The 18,281-nt window shown below is 39.6% G+C and overlaps 2 protein-coding genes across 3 annotated transcripts; both read right to left on the bottom strand.

Annotated features, from left to right (window-relative positions):
* Positions 1-47: 47 nt before the first annotated feature.
* ttc39c (tetratricopeptide repeat domain 39C) lies at positions 48-12,371 on the bottom strand. 2 transcript variants are annotated; one of them, XM_042057349.1, is made up of 15 exons: positions 11,783-12,371; positions 11,542-11,700; positions 11,080-11,128; positions 9,662-9,787; positions 8,203-8,317; positions 5,959-6,325; positions 4,615-4,783; positions 4,383-4,476; positions 4,013-4,120; positions 3,690-3,799; positions 3,450-3,573; positions 3,202-3,299; positions 2,755-2,859; positions 2,301-2,339; positions 48-2,194 (listed from the first exon to the last, which is right to left on the bottom strand). In XM_042057349.1, exons 2-15 carry the CDS (start codon positions 11,688-11,690, stop codon positions 2,105-2,107), a joined length of 1,743 nt encoding a protein of 580 aa, XP_041913283.1. In that variant the 5' UTR covers positions 11,691-11,700; positions 11,783-12,371; the 3' UTR covers positions 48-2,104. The 2 variants fall into 2 exon arrangements, with proteins under 2 accessions (XP_041913283.1, XP_041913282.1); XM_042057348.1 differs by having other exon boundaries at positions 11,796-12,370.
* Positions 12,372-13,057: 686 nt separating this feature from the next.
* Positions 13,058-16,778, bottom strand: cts12 (cathepsin 12). The gene is made up of 8 exons (XM_042057350.1): positions 16,749-16,778; positions 16,300-16,457; positions 16,057-16,179; positions 15,675-15,839; positions 15,280-15,501; positions 14,840-15,008; positions 14,194-14,299; positions 13,058-13,970 (listed from the first exon to the last, which is right to left on the bottom strand). The coding sequence occupies exons 1-8, from the start codon at positions 16,756-16,758 to the stop codon at positions 13,871-13,873; spliced, it is 1,053 nt and encodes a 350-aa protein (XP_041913284.1). The 5' UTR covers positions 16,759-16,778; the 3' UTR covers positions 13,058-13,870.
* Positions 16,779-18,281: the final 1,503 nt, after the last annotated feature.

Raw genomic sequence — 18,281 nt, 5'->3', positions numbered from 1 at the left:
ATTTCTTCCAAGACAGACTGCGACAAGTCAATAATGAGACATCATCATAGTGAACATAATAGTTAAATTTGTTATTAAATAACTACAGCAGCTCGTGCACAAAACAAAAATCCACCTTCTTGTCCAACACATAATTCAGGTCATTGGTAATATTGTACTTTATTGTTACAGCTAACCCAGTTTTGGAGAGAAAACACAACATGCAGGAAAACCAGTTCCTGCTGAAAAATTAACCATTTCACTTCCATAACTCCCCCATCCCCTGAGACTTTGTAGACTTCCCACTCTTTACAGTGCATCGCCTACGAAGAGTATGCACAACTCAAGTCCTCACTTAATTCACTTTATGTTCACTATCTTCTGGTCAGAAGCGAAACAAGAGTAAAAGAATGACCCTTGGCAATCCCCAGCCTCATTTCAATGACTTTATGAATTTCCAGTCAAAAGCTTGGGACTTGAAAGCATAGGGTCAAGCATAGGTTCATCATCAATGAACTGATGTTGTTGTGCACTACTCCTTTGTAGGAGAATAAAAGTTGGGTGTCTATGTGAGATGACCACCCATCCATTCAATACCATGGCATGGTCACATGAACGGTACGCCAATATTTTCAATCCACTTGACATTTGGGTGGGAAGCCACATACACATTAACACACAAATATTAGATCAAATTAAATATGGACATCCTTGCTACAGTACACTGAGTGAGATAAAGCACACATGAGAACAAAGTGCAGCAAAGCTTTTCTTAACAACCTTCCACAGAATCAGCACGGTTTTTAAATAACTATTCTTTTTATTGCTCATTTCCCACACCTCAAAGTGCATATTTTGTTGTGATATTCTGTTACCCTGCTTCAATGATTTAATTCTGGGAGCTGCACTTGTCACTAGTATGGAGGTAAAGAAAAGGACTGGCTGTCGTTTTGACAAAGCGCATGTAATGAAATGATTAAACTCATGGCCAGAACTTCATAGAATTCTCTTTGTTGTAAGTTCTGCGATTAGGCATGATGGTCAACAGATTCCATCTGAGTGTTTGCTAAAATCTATGGTTATCAAGAGAAAAAAAACAGGTTGTAAAAACACAAGTGGTGACACTGAAAAACACTGATGCTGCCATTTTAAGGCAAATATACTGTAAGGATGCACTGGTTATCTCCAGTAAGAAGAACTTAAGTATTCATCTATTAAGCTATACAGGTGTGTAATATGGTGGGAGTGCGCACTAGTTTGAACTACGATGAAAAGTGTACGGTATTCTAGCTCGTAACACTTTTAAGTATACTAACAAGGTCATGAAGAATTGTAATAAAAGACCAGTCGCACTGGGCTCAAACGTGACTGCCAGGTGGCCTGAGATGACGGAAATCGTGAAAAATACAACTTGGTAATAATGCAGTGAAAAGTACAGCATATCCATCCAAATAATTAAGTGGGTTTAATCTGGGATGACCGTCTTGGCAAATATGACATATTATGCTCTATATAATTGCAAACGGATAGCAGTGAACTGTATAATCCCTACTGCCCAGGAAGCAGTTATTCAACCAAAAAATTTCATTTTCATTCTCATGTGACTTGAAAAGGGTAAAAATAAATCCTTTGACATAGAGTACGGCTAAGACTCTGTACTCATGTTTGCTGTTATTTTAAAAAAATATGTAGAATGAGACAAAGGAGATAGACCAAGAGTGTCACTGATGGATTCCACAGGCCATTAGATGAAACACACATGAGGTATCGGTTAGAAAAGGAGAGCCACGGTCCTCGGCTCAAAACGCCTGAAATGTGGTGTTACACTTGGCATTAATATTTTTTTCCATCATCCTCCAGCACCAAAATAGAATGCCCACCAGCCCATACTCTTTTCAAACCTCAAGTGATCAATAATAAACTGATGTAATTACTGAAGAACGTTACAAACAGTTTCACAGGAATACAAGTGATGTAAGGTAACAATAAAATGCTTTTTTTGTTTGTAAAATGTATATCACTGTCAATTCAGATGGCTAATAATTGTTGTTTAAAAAGGACAAAAAAGTGCAGAGGTCTGAGGTGGGGGTGGGAACTGAACAATAACTTCCTTAGACTGATGACATCACTGGGGAACCACTTCCTTCAAAGACGCCAGGGCAGAATGGATACGAACGTGAAGTCGGTTTTCAAAATCATAACCAGAGTAGTTATCCTGCAGAACAAGTGAGCGAGAGTCCAAGAATTAGGGACTAATCACATGTACACCACCCAAACAGTTAAGTTATTTTAGTGTGAATGAGTTATTGTAGCTGTCTTACCTTTGACTGAAGAAGCAGTGAGCGTCCCTTTCCCACCGTCTGCAAAAGGAATTACAAAAGTCAAATGTACTGAGGGTTTCCATCTTACAATCATGCAAACGTTTTACATGTGTTTGTAACATACAAGCTTCATGTGACCCCCCAGACTATCTTCAGATTATGTTACTGCTTAAGTTATTAACAATCCAAAATCTAAAATAGAAACTCAACTCCTGTAAAAATGGCATGTCCTGCCTCGACTGGAGTATGTGATTAACAGACTGGTTGAGACATTTTGTCCTGATTTACGTTTTTCCCTCTGAAAGAGCCTGCGGTAGATTCAGAGACAGGGCATTTTCCATTGGGCTTGTTTTTAATACCAATAATTAAATGAATCACAGCCATTAACACAGATGAGGCCTGTTGCATAGCAATCCTGTGTATGGAGTCCAAAGTGAGAAAGCGTTCACTCTACCTCAGGCTTGGTGAGCAGCATGCACCCAAGTTCGTAGACAGAATACGGTTGTATGTATGAGTTAGTCTGCCGGCCCAGGTCATCTCTAGCTGCCAGCTGGAAGGACTGGAAAAACAAAGTCACAACATGCACTCAGAAAATGATCATTTCTGTTTCTGGAAGAAAATGACAGAAAGATTAGTTAAGGTTATTGAGGTCTAGTAGGTTCTTGATCACAGGTCCTGTGTAAAGTACTGTGTGTTATACAGTATTTCATTATAGTGTAAAGTATAGTACATATTCATACATTTTATTTGATTTTAATGATAACAATCAGTTGGTAAGATCGAACACTCCCAAATTACCTCAACTTCACCGACAGTATTTGGATTGGAAATATTTTGATGTTAGACGTGACATATATCCTTTATATATCCTGTACCCAAACGTTTGCATTTAGTAACTTACCTGAACTGCATCTTTAATATTTCCAAGACATTTCTGTATGGCACCCAGGAGCAGATGTCTCAGTCCATAGCTAGATGGGTCCTCCAGGCCTTGTAGAACTGATCAATAAAGTGTACAATTAATACATATCAATCGATAGATTGAAAAAGCTTATCAAACAAAAACACTGTGGGTGAGAACATGCAGTTTGACATTTCTTAATATGTTCAGCTATGTGTAAATACAACTGTAGCTCAAGTTCTTTTGACCTTGGCTCATGACCTGGAGTTTTGTGGCTGAGCAGTTAGGCAAAGCCTTCCACAGATAGAGCACCTCCACCACTCCTAGGATACAAAGCTCTCTCGTCGGAGATATTTTTCGAAGCCTTTCAGCCTGGTTGATAGAAGAAAGGGGAAAAAGCAGATTGAACAGAGCCATTAGGAAAACAGAATAATCCACAATTCTGATTTATTTCAGCCTTGAAATGACTGTAAACTGTTCAAACCTACTTTTCGGAGTGCAAACTGCTCTATCTGATTGTTCTTCCGTTTAAACAGCTTCTGCACATCTTTGAAGATGCCTCTGGCTCCCTCCAGATCTCCAGAGGCCCCCTGACACACTTAACAGGATGAAAGACGAAATCAGCTTTTTCAACTGTACAGAAATGGTCAAAGTGATAGACCAATATGGTGTATCTATCCTTATGTAAGATGTTCAGCTGTTATTTATTCCCTTTGTAACTGTGGTTCTATAAATTAGGAACTACCTCATATCACTGAAAAAGAGGTGATAAAGGGGTAAAGTGTAGAGCAGAGGTGTAAAGATTCATTACCTCCAGTCAAGTAGGCATAATAGCATTGTGACCACCGAGATTCATTCTTCAGTCTCTCAAATGCCTTGTAAGCGTCCTCAAAGTTTAGCTCAATCATGCTGCACCAACCTGCAGTTTGTTTACCACAGTAATACCAGTGAGAAAAATATAAATAAATGAAGACAGAGAAAAGAGGCATACGAAGAGGGACTAGGGATGAGTTGATTACATTCAGTAGGTTACTGTAGTTGTATTTAAGTCAGCTTGTAGTGTACAGTACATGGCGATTAGATGTGTCTACAAGATAAATTATATATCTACATGTAAATCGGCCATACTGTGTGTGTGTGTGTGTGTATGTGTGCATGTGCATGTGTTTAGCTTTCCATACCAATCTCATACAGACACACATGCTGTATCTCTCTTTGGTCTGAGACGAGGTCCAAAGCATCATGGAAAGATGTAAGAGCAGAGTTGATCTGGCACTGAAAGACCAAAGGACACTTCACTCATCAAATACAACATACAGAAGGTGGAAAAAGAATGTTTGTAAGAAAAGCTCATCATTTCAAATACATGCATGTACTGTATGTATGCACAAAATAGATAGGAAACACACAAACCTCAAGCCTCTGCACTCTTCCTCTGAAGAAGATAAAGAGAGAGGAGTTGGGGTACACCACTGACTTTTTCTGAAGTATAGCCTTGGCCTCCAGCAGTCCAGCTCGCGAGTCCGATCCATCCACAGCAAAGAAGGGCTGCACTACTGTATGGTACCACAGGAGTGCCAAGCTAAACATGATAAATGACACACATTATAACAGTATCAGCAACATATCAGATTTAATACACCATTTTTTTCTGTTATTTGTACACTTTTTTAGTGTATATTATATATATATAGACTATTTACAGCTAGTGTGTAAAGGGCAATGATAACTTGAGTGTAAAATCTTTCTTTTTAAGCAGTATTTCAGACAAGTTACAGTACATCCAGCAGCAGTTTTTGGTCCGACACAACTGCACAACTTGATTATGCATGTAGTCCACGGCTATTCTTAGATTGCAAGTAACAATCTGTCAGCCTCTAGGCTACAAGCATGAACTATCTCAGCAGGCAAAGCTGCTTAACACCACAAATCAAAGGAACAGCAAGGCAAATTAAAGACTGGCTGTATTGAATCCTTCCACTGATTTCTGAGAAATAGTCAGTCTTCTTTCACCCATTAGGAAAACTTCTCTACTAGCCTGGGAATACCTATACGAACATTCAGCAAATTTGAGTTTTGCTCTGCAGGTCCACCTGGCCAAGAGGCCATTGAATCCCATTTCCAATGTCCCTAAAACACGGCACATAAATCTGGCATGGACGTGTATTTCTTTGGAATTGAGTAAACGACTATTAAAAACCTTCATTTACAAGATTGCTACCCTTCTGAAACGATTTGGTAAGAGTTTAATGCACCAATTTGTTTAATTTCACTCCTAGTTACACCCCTCCTGGAAGTCATAAATCAATTAACACTTTCCAAACCCACTCTCAATTGAGAAGGGTCTGGTGTCAATGAGGCTACTTCTCTACGTGATAAGACTTTTGCTGAAAGATGGCATGATTCTACAGAATAAATATTTGTAAAGACTATAAAAACTGTCTCATACGGACGGTACATATCGTCCACTTCAGTGGCACTGCACTGGTGCAGTAATTATAATGACTAATTTATGAATATCTAAAGGGGATGACATTAGCTAGAATGATACTTTTTTGATGTTATCGTTATAGTTATCATTCTTGGTGTGAACGGCCCTTTACTCTGGCTAAGGTCCAGTAAAAATACAAAATAAAAAACATTTGATTTGAAAAATATACAAAATACAAAAAATACAACAGATGGACAGACAGATGGATGGATGGACATACAGACAAACAGATAAAAATGTCTGTTCAGTAACGCGTAAGGGCTTACGTTGCCAGTGGAGCCTTCATGTCCTTGCTCTCACTGGCGTATGCCAGGGAGGCCAGGCCTTGGTGCCGATCGCCGGGGAAACCCAGCAGGTTGACGATCTTGAGGAGGTGAGGCGGCACCATGGAAATGCAGAGATGGAACAGGCCATAGCCAAAGCTGACGGAGCCCTTCAGGCGGCTGAGGGCCTCCGCAGTGACCCCCTCAGCCTCGCCGGCTGGCATGTTGTGATTGGCCTGGTCTGAGGAAAGCGCATCCTGCTGGTCGGGTGACTTCTGACGGCAGGACTCCTGCAGCTGATTGATGTCACTGTAGCACTTGTTAAACATTTTCCAAGCCTTACGGAGGATCCAGCCTCCTTTAATGTAAGCTGCAGGAAAAAAGGACATAAGTCTGTCTTAGGGGCTTCTGATGATAGTATATCTGATAAAAAACGCTCCTACTATTTAAAGAGATGCGGAGGTTTTTAGTTAATTATGTATAGTATGCAGTGGCACAGAGTGGCCAAACATTTGTATAGCTTTTCAACAGACGCAAAGATTTACAGTAAAGGGGGAGCCTCACTAACATCACTAATGTTTAGCACCAACCTGAGTGATGCATAGCAGCCATTATGCGCCAGAATGCTTACCACACACCAGCTTTAGGTGGAGAGTGAGGGAATGAATGAGCCAATTACACTGGGAAATGATTAGGGGGCCAGATTGAATAAGCCAAGTGGAGAATTTAGCCAGGACTCTGGGGACCCCCTTAGTCTTCTTTCTAAGTGTCATGAGATCTTTCAAGACCACAGTGAATCAGGACATCGGCTTAACATCTTATCTGATGGACGGCATCTCCTAAAGCACAGTGTCCCCGTCATTTTACGAGGGTTTGATTTTTGACCAGAGAGAAGATTACCACCAACTAGCCGCTCACCAACACCACTTCCAGCAGCAGCTTGGTTTTCCCAGGAAGTCTCTCCAAGCACTAACCATCCCCACACCTGTTTAGCTTCAGTAATTTAGCAGAGACAGGGTATCCACTGGTCTGGCTGCTAGCTATCACGTCCTTGCATAACATGACATTTGCAGTAAAAAAAGACGTCTTTCTAAGCAGATACTTTACGAAAAAGATAAAATATGCACCAGCAGTTTGCTGCATCCTCATAATTCATGTGAAAGCATTTCCCTGCAGACTGAAGCTCATGTAACACCACTCTTTCAAAGAATGACTATGATTCATGCATAACACAACACAGATCAAAATACTCTCATCCAACCTCCAACAAAGGTGACAAAAATTCTACTTTGATCTCTTAAAGGAGAATTCCGGTGTGATATTGACCTAAAGTGTATCGAAACATGATACCGAGTGTGAACGTATGTCTCATAGCCCATCTCGGCTTGTCCCCTGCACTCCAAAATCTGGCGCTAGTTAGCCGATGCTACCAACATCTTTTTCAATAGTGGTGCTTCGGCATCGGGCTAGCCATGCAAATAAATCACTGTTTTACACCCATTTACGAGGCTCAATGTATCTCCACACTTCATTGGTAGACTTCCGAGGGCCCTGACATTTAAAACGAGACATTGAGAACTTTGAAAAAGCACTGGTAGTTTACTTACAAGACGATTTATACAGACAGTATCTTCACGAAGTTTAGCGTTTGCAGCCATCTTGAATTTAGTCACGATAAGTCGAGCAACGAGTAAGAATGAACAGGTATGATAAGGGATCAGATTCCAAAAATAATTCAGTGGAAATGCATGGATTCCAGTTGCTGCTACTGGAAGAAACTGGAATCCATGCATTTCCACTGAATTATTTTTGGAATCTGATCCCTTATCATACCTGTTCATTCTTACTCGTTGCTCGACTTATCGTGACTAAATTCAAGATGGCTGCAAACGTTAAACTTCGTGAAGATACTGTCTGTATAAATCGTCTTGTAAGTAAACTACCAGTGCTTTTTCAAAGTTCTCAATGTCTCGTTTTAAATGTCAGGGCCCTAGGAAGTCTACCAATGAAGTGTGGAGATACATTGAGCCTCGTAAATGGGTGTAAAACAGTGATTTATTTGCATGGCTAGCCCGATGCCGAAGCACCACTACTGAAAAAGTTGTTGGTAGCATCGGCTAACTAGCGCCAGATTTTGGAGTGCAGGGGACAAGTCGAGATGGGCTATGAGACATACGTTCACACTCGGTATCATGTTTCAATACACTTTAGGTCAATATCACACCGGAATTCTCCTTTAACTCTGACCTGAGAGTTCCTGTTTCACGAAGGAGAGGACGGCAAGGTAAACCTGGCAGTCGGCCACAATGATCTGCCTCTGCAAACGATCCACCACAGTCACCTCTGGCCTCTGACTGTCCACCTATAAGAACCAAAATATAATTTAAAAAAATAATAAAAATTGACACTCTACACAACATATGAAACTGTATATTAGGGCCAGGGAAATATGCCAGAAAAATGTCGATTTCAATATGGCAAAAAGATTATAGTTAATACATACCGTCATACATTATATTTGTGTACAATTGAAAAAAAAAAAATTCTCACAGCTCTACCAAAAAGGCACAGGGGCATCTTTTAATGCATGGAGGTGTACAAAGCTATGCAAAAATATCATAACAAAATGAATATTGCAATATGTAAAATCTTACACTATAGAAGAATGATCACAATATACAATATGAGATATGATATGGCACAGCCCTAGTGTATCTATTTATTGAAACCTTCCACCCTTTTCTCCCTTCTCAAACTACATTCACAGAATGTCTGACAGTTCTTGCAAAATAAAACACTAGCCTCAAAAGTTTTACTTGTGCTCAGAACCAAACAGTGTCAGAGTACCGATCCAGTGTATGATTGAAGTGTTCCCTTAATTTTTTTTAGCAGTATATATATGTATATATGTAATATCTTACTATATGACAGTATATGTAACATGAACAATGTGTCATTATAGATTTTAACACATTCAGGGCTTAATACAAGAATTTCTTTTTTCAGAAATGTTAAAAAACAGAAATATTAAAGTTATTATACATAATCAAATCTGAAATGGCCTGAATTCCTACACAGTGCCTGGGAACTTGATACTGATAATATCCAACACCCCATTTATTCATAAGTATTTAAAATGTCCAGTATTCTCATTCTCAAAATGGTTAAATTCATCCTGTGTTGTGCAAGAACTACTTTACTTCTCCCTTGTCCCTGTCTAAAATACCATAACTTAGTGTGATCATGGTATCCAAGGAAACATCCACTGTAAACAAACACCTGTTGTTATTTATCATTGAAAGTTTATACAGTCACTATTACAGGGCTTTTTGACTAAAACATTACAGTTCCATTTTATTTCTCTTTCTGGCTCCAAGAAGTTTTCCAAGAAAACATTTCCCGTTGAGATATGTTTAAAAAAGAAAGCAGCACTCTTTAGCTAAAATGGTGTTTGGAATAATCTGTTTGTGGAATAGCACGGATAAAATATCTAGGGGCATTTATGTAAACTACTGTTTCGTACAGAGCACCATGGCTAATGGTCATCAAAGGAAGCCTGTAACTGATCAAGGTTGGTTCCAAATATTTGTTTCACTTCACAATAATAACTGCACATTAATAACTCCTACACAAAAGAGGCCCACAAAAGATGCACAGAGAAAGACAAAGGGCTTGGACAAGCAAATAAAAAAACACAAAGACTTACACTCTTCTTAATTTTGTTACGGATTGTCTCAATGACCCCAACATCACTCTCACAAAGCTTCTCTGTTGTCTTCAGGTCATCACATGCTGTTTGCATTTTCTCATCCTCAAAGGTCATCATTGCATTCTACACACACACACACACACACACAAACACACATTCTTAGTAACATGGCATAACAGACACATTTCATCAATAGGAGGGGGCAGAAATGTGAAGAGACAATATAAGTTTTAGTGAGATGATATACAACACAATGGATGATATACAACACAACTTTTACTGTACCACCTCCATCATAACATTATAAGCACCATAAGTAACCACATACAGTAAGCAAATGCTTTTTAACAACTTCCTGCCTCTACACCTTAAAGACTACATGTAATATACTGTACAGTATATCACCACAGAAAAGCCATGGGGCAAATTCGTGGACGTGAGGGAAAGAGAAAAACACATGGTGGGACCAGCTCTTGACATTCTCTCTAATATCTGCTCAGGTCACCAGCACACCAGATCATAGTGTCAAGAGCTGACAAGAGCCATGGTTAGCAAAAGCAGCTGATTAATGGGTTACATCACAGCTGGCGCAAACTGTGTGAAGCTGTGTGTTTATTGCTCTTCTAGGTCAGGAAATGCTTTTATAAGACATCAAGAATTTTTAGCAGGTGGTAAACAGATTGGCTACATTACACAATGGGGCTCACAATACAGGATACAAAGAGACCTTTATTCAATGTGTAGTGAAAATTGGACGCGTGTGTGAATTATGTGTGTGTGTTTGTAAACTGCCCTTTTTCTCTGCAAAGAAGCAGAAGTGCCCCAGGTTTTCACAATATAGCAAAATAGATGAACATTCATTTTCAGGAAATTCTATTGTCATTCTGCCTTTATAAAGCAGTTTGTCTGAAACACGTCACTACTCCCTGGATCAACACGAGTAATAATCTTGGTCAGTGCTTGATGTCTATCAACTTGTAACAGGCGCTTAATAACATCTAACAGAGATCATCATTCACATCACACTGCCCCCTTTCTGACGTGAATGGATGGATCAGGGGCCTGCTTGATTATGGTGTGCAGAGGCCTCTTGCCCACTTCCTGTCCCCTCTGTCTTTTCCTGCCCACCACTCCTCCTCTTTCCCTAACTCTTGGATTATCTTTGGTAAACACAGATGCACGTATGAAAACAATTGGGCTTGAATAACAACAATAATAAAAACTGATCGTGCTCTGATACAGACAGTGTAATGTAAACACAAACAACCATGCAAATGCACACAAAAGAAAATCCTGAGGAAATTCACTGTTGTGTACATACTGAGAAGGCATAAGATGCTCAAGCACAATACAAACAGATCTTAAAATAATGAATGGTCATTGCAAATTAGCCATCAAGTATAACCATGACTTACCAAGAAGCTGACAAAACTGGCTCCAAAACTCATCAGAGGACTGTGGGTTCTGGAAAATGTAGGAAAATGCCATTTTAGTTCATTTAGAAGGAGAAACTTAACATAACTAGGGCAACAACGTAATTAGAAACTAGTTTGATTCTAATTATTTGATTCTTTATTCTAAAACGAATAGCCTATTTACTACAACTTCTGAAGCACCAATCTATTTAATTCATTCATTCAGGTCTTCCAAGATCTAATTTATGTCAATAATACAAACAGATGGATGGTCAGTTGGTTATAAACAGACAGTAGCCTACATAAAAAGGCAATAGGTCTACAATCTACAGTAGCCTAATCTTGTACACAAATAATTATTTGATTTTACAATAAACAATGCCTAGGGTAATGCACTTGTCTTATATTAAGCAATAACCGAAGACCTTCAAAGTAAAATATTTTATATAATTAGACACTTACCTGTATTTTCTGAAAAGCTCATCGCTCTCTTTAAACCCATTGTTAAGGAGCATATTGATGCCTTGAAGAGCTAGCTCTGCATCATCAATTTGATTTGCTTTCTCCTCTACCTGCTGCTGCTCTTGCCGAGATTGGTTAGGCCCCGCCATTGTCTGGAAGCTTGAAACAGGGCAAGGTGGTGAAGTCGTGATATGAAATTAATATAAAAAGGGAAGAGTAAAGGCACTAAATATTAACATACATTTAAAACGAACCTCATTGGCACGGCTGAAGCTAAGCAGCTTCCTCTAAAACAGACACGTCCCTCGTTTTTTTGTTCAGCGGTCACTGGAGCATCAGAGCACCGGGCCAACAACTAGCGCCTCAGATGCGAAAAACAATGAATGCAATCATATGAATTCCCATTGCATCACTGTTGGAAACAAAACATATTGTGTCCTCGGCAAATCCTCTTTCCCAGCCTCACAGCACTATGATTTCGTCATTCTTGCTGGAAGTCCAGTGGTGTATACATAATCATCCAGACGCTGCACCCGTGCAATTACATAACGAGATGAAATGCTTATTTGCCAATCCGGTCCGCACGACGCAGTATTCCTCAATCTCTCAGCTGCTAGTCGTTCCAACAGACTGGATGTCGCTGATTCAGCGCTCGTAAAAAGGATGAGGATTGACAGATAGGCTATGATCTGTGCTCGTTTCACATTAGCTGTATATGGCAGAGCTTTGTCAAAGCCGATGCCCGCTTGAGCCACTCCTCCCACCCACTCCCTACCCTTGGTTGCTAAGATCAATCTATCGCGGCAGTGATGACAGCTACAACCTTTCACCCTCGACGCAACGACGTGTCTGGCGGGTAAGCTTGCGGACAGTCAAGACACAGAGTCAGCATCGTATGCCCACTATTTAGAGAGCCCTATTTCGTCCATGTGATTGCATGTGCTGCTGCACAGACAGGTCATTAGTTTTTTTCTTAGGTCATTTATTTTCTAGGAATATGTTTATTGGTCTATGCTGTGTATGCCAAGGCTGTTTGCATAGCCTATTCGTGGTTGCCTGTAACTTTTGGAAATGTTCAATGACAGTATTATTGTAAAATGTAAACACAGTCATTAAACTGCAACTTTGTATTCATCTAATATAAAGCAGTAAATATATTTCATCCCAGCTTTACAACATAGGCAGGGCAGGCCAATGTAGGTTTAACATTCTATTAGGACCACACCCTAAGAACAGGAAGAGAGACTGAGAGACAGACATAAAGGGCATTTGAAGAGGCTCATATGGACTGGCCAGTGGATGCTCTCTAGTAGGGAAGCAGCACTCTCATTAATAAATTATAAGACCCTTTTGAAAGCAAAACTGCCTTTTCACTGGATAACCCCCCACCCCCATCCCAAAAAGAAAAAGTAAGAAAAAGCTCTTTTTGAAAATGCTGTTCATGTTTTCATTCTTTTCATATTGACTTGGTTGTGTGGTGGTTAGCATACAATGAACAAAAAAGGCAGTGCACCGATCAGAGCAGACATCAGCTGTAATACAGTTATTCAATGAATAAACACGGTTTATGGTGTGTGTATGGGCTTTTTTTTACATGATTGTTAGAATGTTATTCTATTTATTTTTCAAGCAGTCTCTCATTGGTTTAACATTTACTGAACCTCGGAAGTTAATAAAGACAATAACATTTGTAAAATGTATCCTTTTGAAGCATTAAGAGCACCATGATCTGAGCACCAAAATGTGTGTTTTACAGTGCATTTACAATGATGCACTCACATAAACATGAACAGATATGCTGATTACAAAACATAAAAAATTTGGCGAGGCCAACACAGTCTCTCAGACGGTATCTGACAGCATTACAAACCCTACCATACACAAAGACTGTTCTGGAGAAAGATATGCACGTATGAAAACAATTGGGCTTGAATAACAACAATAATAAAACCGTGCTCTGATACAGACAGTGTAATGTAAACACAAACAACCATGCAAATGCACACAAAAGAAAACAAGTAGCATTGCATTACAAACCCTACCATACACAAAGACTGTTCTGGAGAAAGAAATGGCAAAAAGGGAAAATAGTGCATCTCATCATAAACTGGCTCTTCTTGTTGAGTCAGCTTATAGACACAGATGTCTGCTTACTGTGTCACTGAGTCATGGTTTGCCCTCAGTAAACATCATACTACTAAGACAACTACAATGACAAAACAAAGACACATGCTACAGTAATTGCCTTTTTGCTTAAGGAAAAAAAAAATTGCCATTTTTTTTATTATTAATCACAAATAAATGTGTTGACTTTTTGATTAATCGCTGTTTACATGACTGGATAGAGGGCGTAGCTGGCAATTCCACAGGTGTTATTTCCATTTCGGATAAGCCGCATGTATCCTCCCTCTCCCCACCCTGAGCCCCAGCTGAAAAGGCAAGAAGACAAGGAAGAGGCTGACTATTACTGTCTCGAATCTGAAGACCACAGAATGTTATTGATTTAGCATGTTAGGAGATGTATTTTCACCGTATTAGAACAACCATTAGGAAACATACAAGATAATTCAGAGATGGGGGGGGGGGGGGGGGGGGATTAGACAATAACGCCATTGTATAATAAGACACAGTGGTGTCTGGTAGTGTGCCCACCTGTTTTTGATGATCCAGTAGTCCTTTCCTCCCTCTGAGCCATAGCCCACCAGCACCACTGCATGGCTAAGGCCCTGAGGGCTGCAGAGAGGCTCCTCATAGATCCCTGTCAGGGCAGTTTCAGAGGAATAACAGTACTAAGAGTTCATTATTCTTAAAGCAACACAATATGGTAACTAGTATACCCCTTGATGTCAAATTTCAACATACTGGATATGGCAGTATCAAGTGTGTCAAGAACTGACAAAGAGGGTCATGCTTCTGCAGGGTTTAACAAAGTTGCGATACCAGGCATTCCAGACACGCATCCGCTGTGTCAGAGGCGCCATTGTCCATTTTATAAGTAAGTTTATCGTTAAAATGCGTTTGAAACTGTTATTTTGAAAGAGTGTTGTGAATTGAACTTAAAATACTTTAAATTAAATTTGATTTTCTTTTTGTATTGCTGCACTTTTTTGTATATAGAATATCTACTACATGATAATTTCTATTATACAAATGATATTGTAAATTAATTTCCTTTAATTCAATTTAATTTTATTAACATTTTTTCTTGAATTAAACTTTGTGCTCAGCACAAAGTCATTTTCAGTCTCATTGATTCTGTTCTGAGAAATGGGGGGGGGGGGGGAGTAACATACTGTACCTGAGCTGTAAAACAGGAAACTGGTGTGGTCAGCATCAATAGCAACTGTGATCGGCCCAACAGTTGCCACAGCATCAGCCAAGGCCTGTTCATCTCCAGCTGGTATGAACCTGTAATCAGTGATCTTGGCCACTGCCATGGCGTTGTCATAGAAACAAGGCTGGGTATCCTAAAAAGAACCATTAAAAACCCTTTGTTAGGAACAACTCTCTATTGGACTGGGATTTGTAATGCATAGCCAAACTAAACTTTAAGTCTTTAACAGATAAAATTGAGTTGAAAACCCCAAACCCAGAAATATGGTGAGTAAACATTACTTAATTACTTATTTACTAACTTATTTATTTTGTCTACTTTATTATTATGAAGACGATAACGCATATGCTGAAAATATCTAAGTATCAACTCAACGCTAACCTACAATAAACCAAAGAACATACCACTGATGTATAAGGGTACATGTCAGCTGATTGCAGACCATTTTTCACCACATAATCATAGGCGTTGGCCATCCAGGCACCACTGCAGCCATGTGTCCCAAAAGACTTGGAGCAGTCCACCAGGTTTTGCTCGCTCAGGGACACCAGCTTGCCAGTGTTCTTAAACACCTGTCCCTCAATGGCCCCCGTAGTGCTGAACGCCCAGCAAGAGCCACAAAAGCCCTATCAGAACATCACAATCAGGAACTTCATACATATCTACTGATGATTTTTTCATATTTCATTCTGTTTTTAAGCTTCCTAATAAAGAAGCACACATGACTCTCATGGTCATATTTTTTTAACACTTTATATATAAGACTATTTAGCAAACTATATTAACTTGACAACTCTACCTGGTCCTTGACTTCAGTGACGTAACCCATAGTTCTGTAATCCACGGTGGCCAGCCCCAAACGCTTGGCCCCAGCTCTGAGTTTACGCGGAGACACATCCTTCCCTCTTTTCGCATTCTGTATGTTAATTTTGGCCCCCAGCAGACGTTTGTACTCTTGATGGGTCTGTGGAAAAGGGAAGGAGTTAGATTTTTTTAAAAAAAGCTATTTCTATGATGTAGCAAATTACCACACCACTCTTAAAAAGAATCTAGCTTTGCAAGGTGGCCATATTTAGCCATTTGAATAGTAAACTCTACAGAAAGTTCCAAACTCTACAGAAAGTTCCAACAGCCCATTATAATGTCCTTGAACTAGTTTGAGTAATTTAATTAGAACTAACCAGGTCTCCATATTTGTTCATGGCCATGGTGAACCCTCTGCTCCCTTGGAGGACGTTCATATTGTTGTCTTTGATGTACCTCAAGTGGCTCTCCCAAATCCCCTTTCTTTCAAAGTCATCCATCTACACACATCCATCTGAAATTTTAACAGGCAACAAAACATCTGTGTGTGTGTGTGTGTGTGTGTGTGTGTACAGTTGGATTGCAGTTGGATTTTTAACAAGGTCAGTGTGTTGACTTGCCTCTTCATCATATGACACACCATTCTGCTGTTTCCACATTGTCCACTCGCTTTCCATTTCTTCATCTGAGTCGGCGGTGGCATAGTAAGGGCCCCACAAAAGCAGGATGACCAGACATGCTCTGGTCAGGCCTCCAATCCAGCAAGCTTGAGACATGACTAATGAATTGTAATTTTTAAGAAACTTTAATTCATGCCTATAAGTCAAATTTGCCTGTGGTTTAAATTATCCATCAAGTAGAGCACAAAACATATTTTCAACATATTTTCAAAGAACTTAAACACATAGACAAGTGCACACACTCACACAGTCATATTCATATTACGATATTACAAATAAATACATCACTTATAAACTCTCACCATAATTCTTGTACTATTCTGAGCTTTAACATCCTCAGCACTGTAATTTTGTAAGTATGAAACTAATATGTTAACAAAAACACTCACCCATCTGCATGTATAAATCCTGTATGGAAGGGCAGCAAATCAGTGTGTCTTCAAAAGCATACAAAATGTCTGCTCACTCCTCCTTATATTCCCTTCAGTGAGGGGTGTGACCACACTGTGTGCTCCCGTCAATCCAACTTAAGAACAAGATGTGATGAATTATGTTTCATAACCTAAAGAGTAAATACCTAAAGTTACATTTGGAATTAATTAACACTACAACTACAACTACAACACTGGAATAGCTCTGAATTTTATGATATTTTGATGATATTAGATTAGATTTGGACAACTTTTGGGGACAGCACTTTAGTGTGTTCCTTGCATTTGAAATTAACTTCATTTCAGTTCATGGTTTACAGAGTTTATATCAGCAATAAATGAATTATGTAGGAGGTTGTAAGTGGTGCTCATCTGGTACAACTCAATGTTTGAGGCATGTGTGTGATCAGTTTAATTGTCACCCTACACCAAAATGCTCACAAAATGTTTTATAGGGGTGTTTTGAAATCTGACATTCTCATTTGAAATGTGCTGTTGTCTTTCAACATGAGAGGAGACAACGTGCAAGAGTCAGTAAATGCCACCATCAAGACAGCTTTAAAGTCAATTAGAGGCACCACCCGGTGTAGTGCCAAAACCAACTGTTTGTTACATCACTGAGAGACTAGGGTACCCTGTTGAACCTTAAAAAAGCAAACAGCCTCATAGACCCTGAAATAAAAAATAAAAAGACAGAAGACTAATGAACAGTTGTTACACAGATCAAGATGTATCTCTAGTATTGGTATGGATGAGTCGAGCTGAAGAGAAGATTACACCTTCATAGTCAGGCTACAGGCTGGCACCATTGACACCCCTGTAGCGTTCTGGCGCAAAGCACCAGGGCAATGGAAGAACGAGACAAAGATCAACCTGTACCAGACGGGTGGAATGAATTAGGAAATATGGGTCATCATCCAGACCATCAACTCTATCTACCCAGCCTAAAAAAACATGGAGGGTGCATCGTCTGATGAGTGTGTGTGTGGCTGCCAAAGCAATGAGCTCTTGTGTACACATTAATGCCAGCTCTCTTGATGCCAGAGCTGCAGGATGAATGTGAGAGAACAGAAACATGTTTTGCCTGTTCAGCACTATGGACATGTATTAACACTCACTGGGCAACCCTTACGCAGGATGGTAAAGGGAGATGCTCTCACTGACATCACCCCATCTGATCATGACAGAAACACCGGACCAGAAGAAAAAACAGAAGAAAAACATAGGAGCATAGCATGGCCTCAGAAACAAGCTAGAACCGAACATGATTGCAAAATACACCTCATTAGTAGAGAAGATACAAAACCCTTGATGTCTATAAGTCGCTTATGGCCGAATGACTGGAAAGACTTTGCAAGAACATGTTCAATGTGGGTGACTTTATTTAAGTTTGTTTTGACCTGTCTTACAACCTGTGATGCATAGAATGTTTGAAAAGGACTACAGCTCAAACTTTCATTTGATGATAATTACAGCGATGTACGCTCCCTG

Source organism: Alosa sapidissima, chromosome 12 (genome assembly GCF_018492685.1).
Source record: "Alosa sapidissima isolate fAloSap1 chromosome 12, fAloSap1.pri, whole genome shotgun sequence".
NCBI classification, from domain to species: Eukaryota; Metazoa; Chordata; class Actinopteri; order Clupeiformes; family Clupeidae; genus Alosa; species Alosa sapidissima.
This window is presented reverse-complemented; position numbering and strand designations above follow the sequence as displayed.

Coding starts and splice junctions, on each gene's coding strand:
- ttc39c (XM_042057348.1), bottom strand. Junction 9,788..11,079: donor CCAGTTTTGTCAGCTTCTTG/GTAAGTCATGGT, acceptor GTGTGTGTGTAG/AATGCAATGATGACCTTTGA. Junction 3,300..3,449: donor ACTCCAGGTCATGAGCCAAG/GTCAAAAGAACT, acceptor TTTATTGATCAG/TTCTACAAGGCCTGGAGGAC.
- cts12 (XM_042057350.1), bottom strand. Junction 15,840..16,056: donor TGAACAAATATGGAGACCTG/GTTAGTTCTAAT, acceptor CCTTTTCCACAG/ACCCATCAAGAGTACAAACG. Junction 15,502..15,674: donor TCACTGAAGTCAAGGACCAG/GTAGAGTTGTCA, acceptor ATGTTCTGATAG/GGCTTTTGTGGCTCTTGCTG.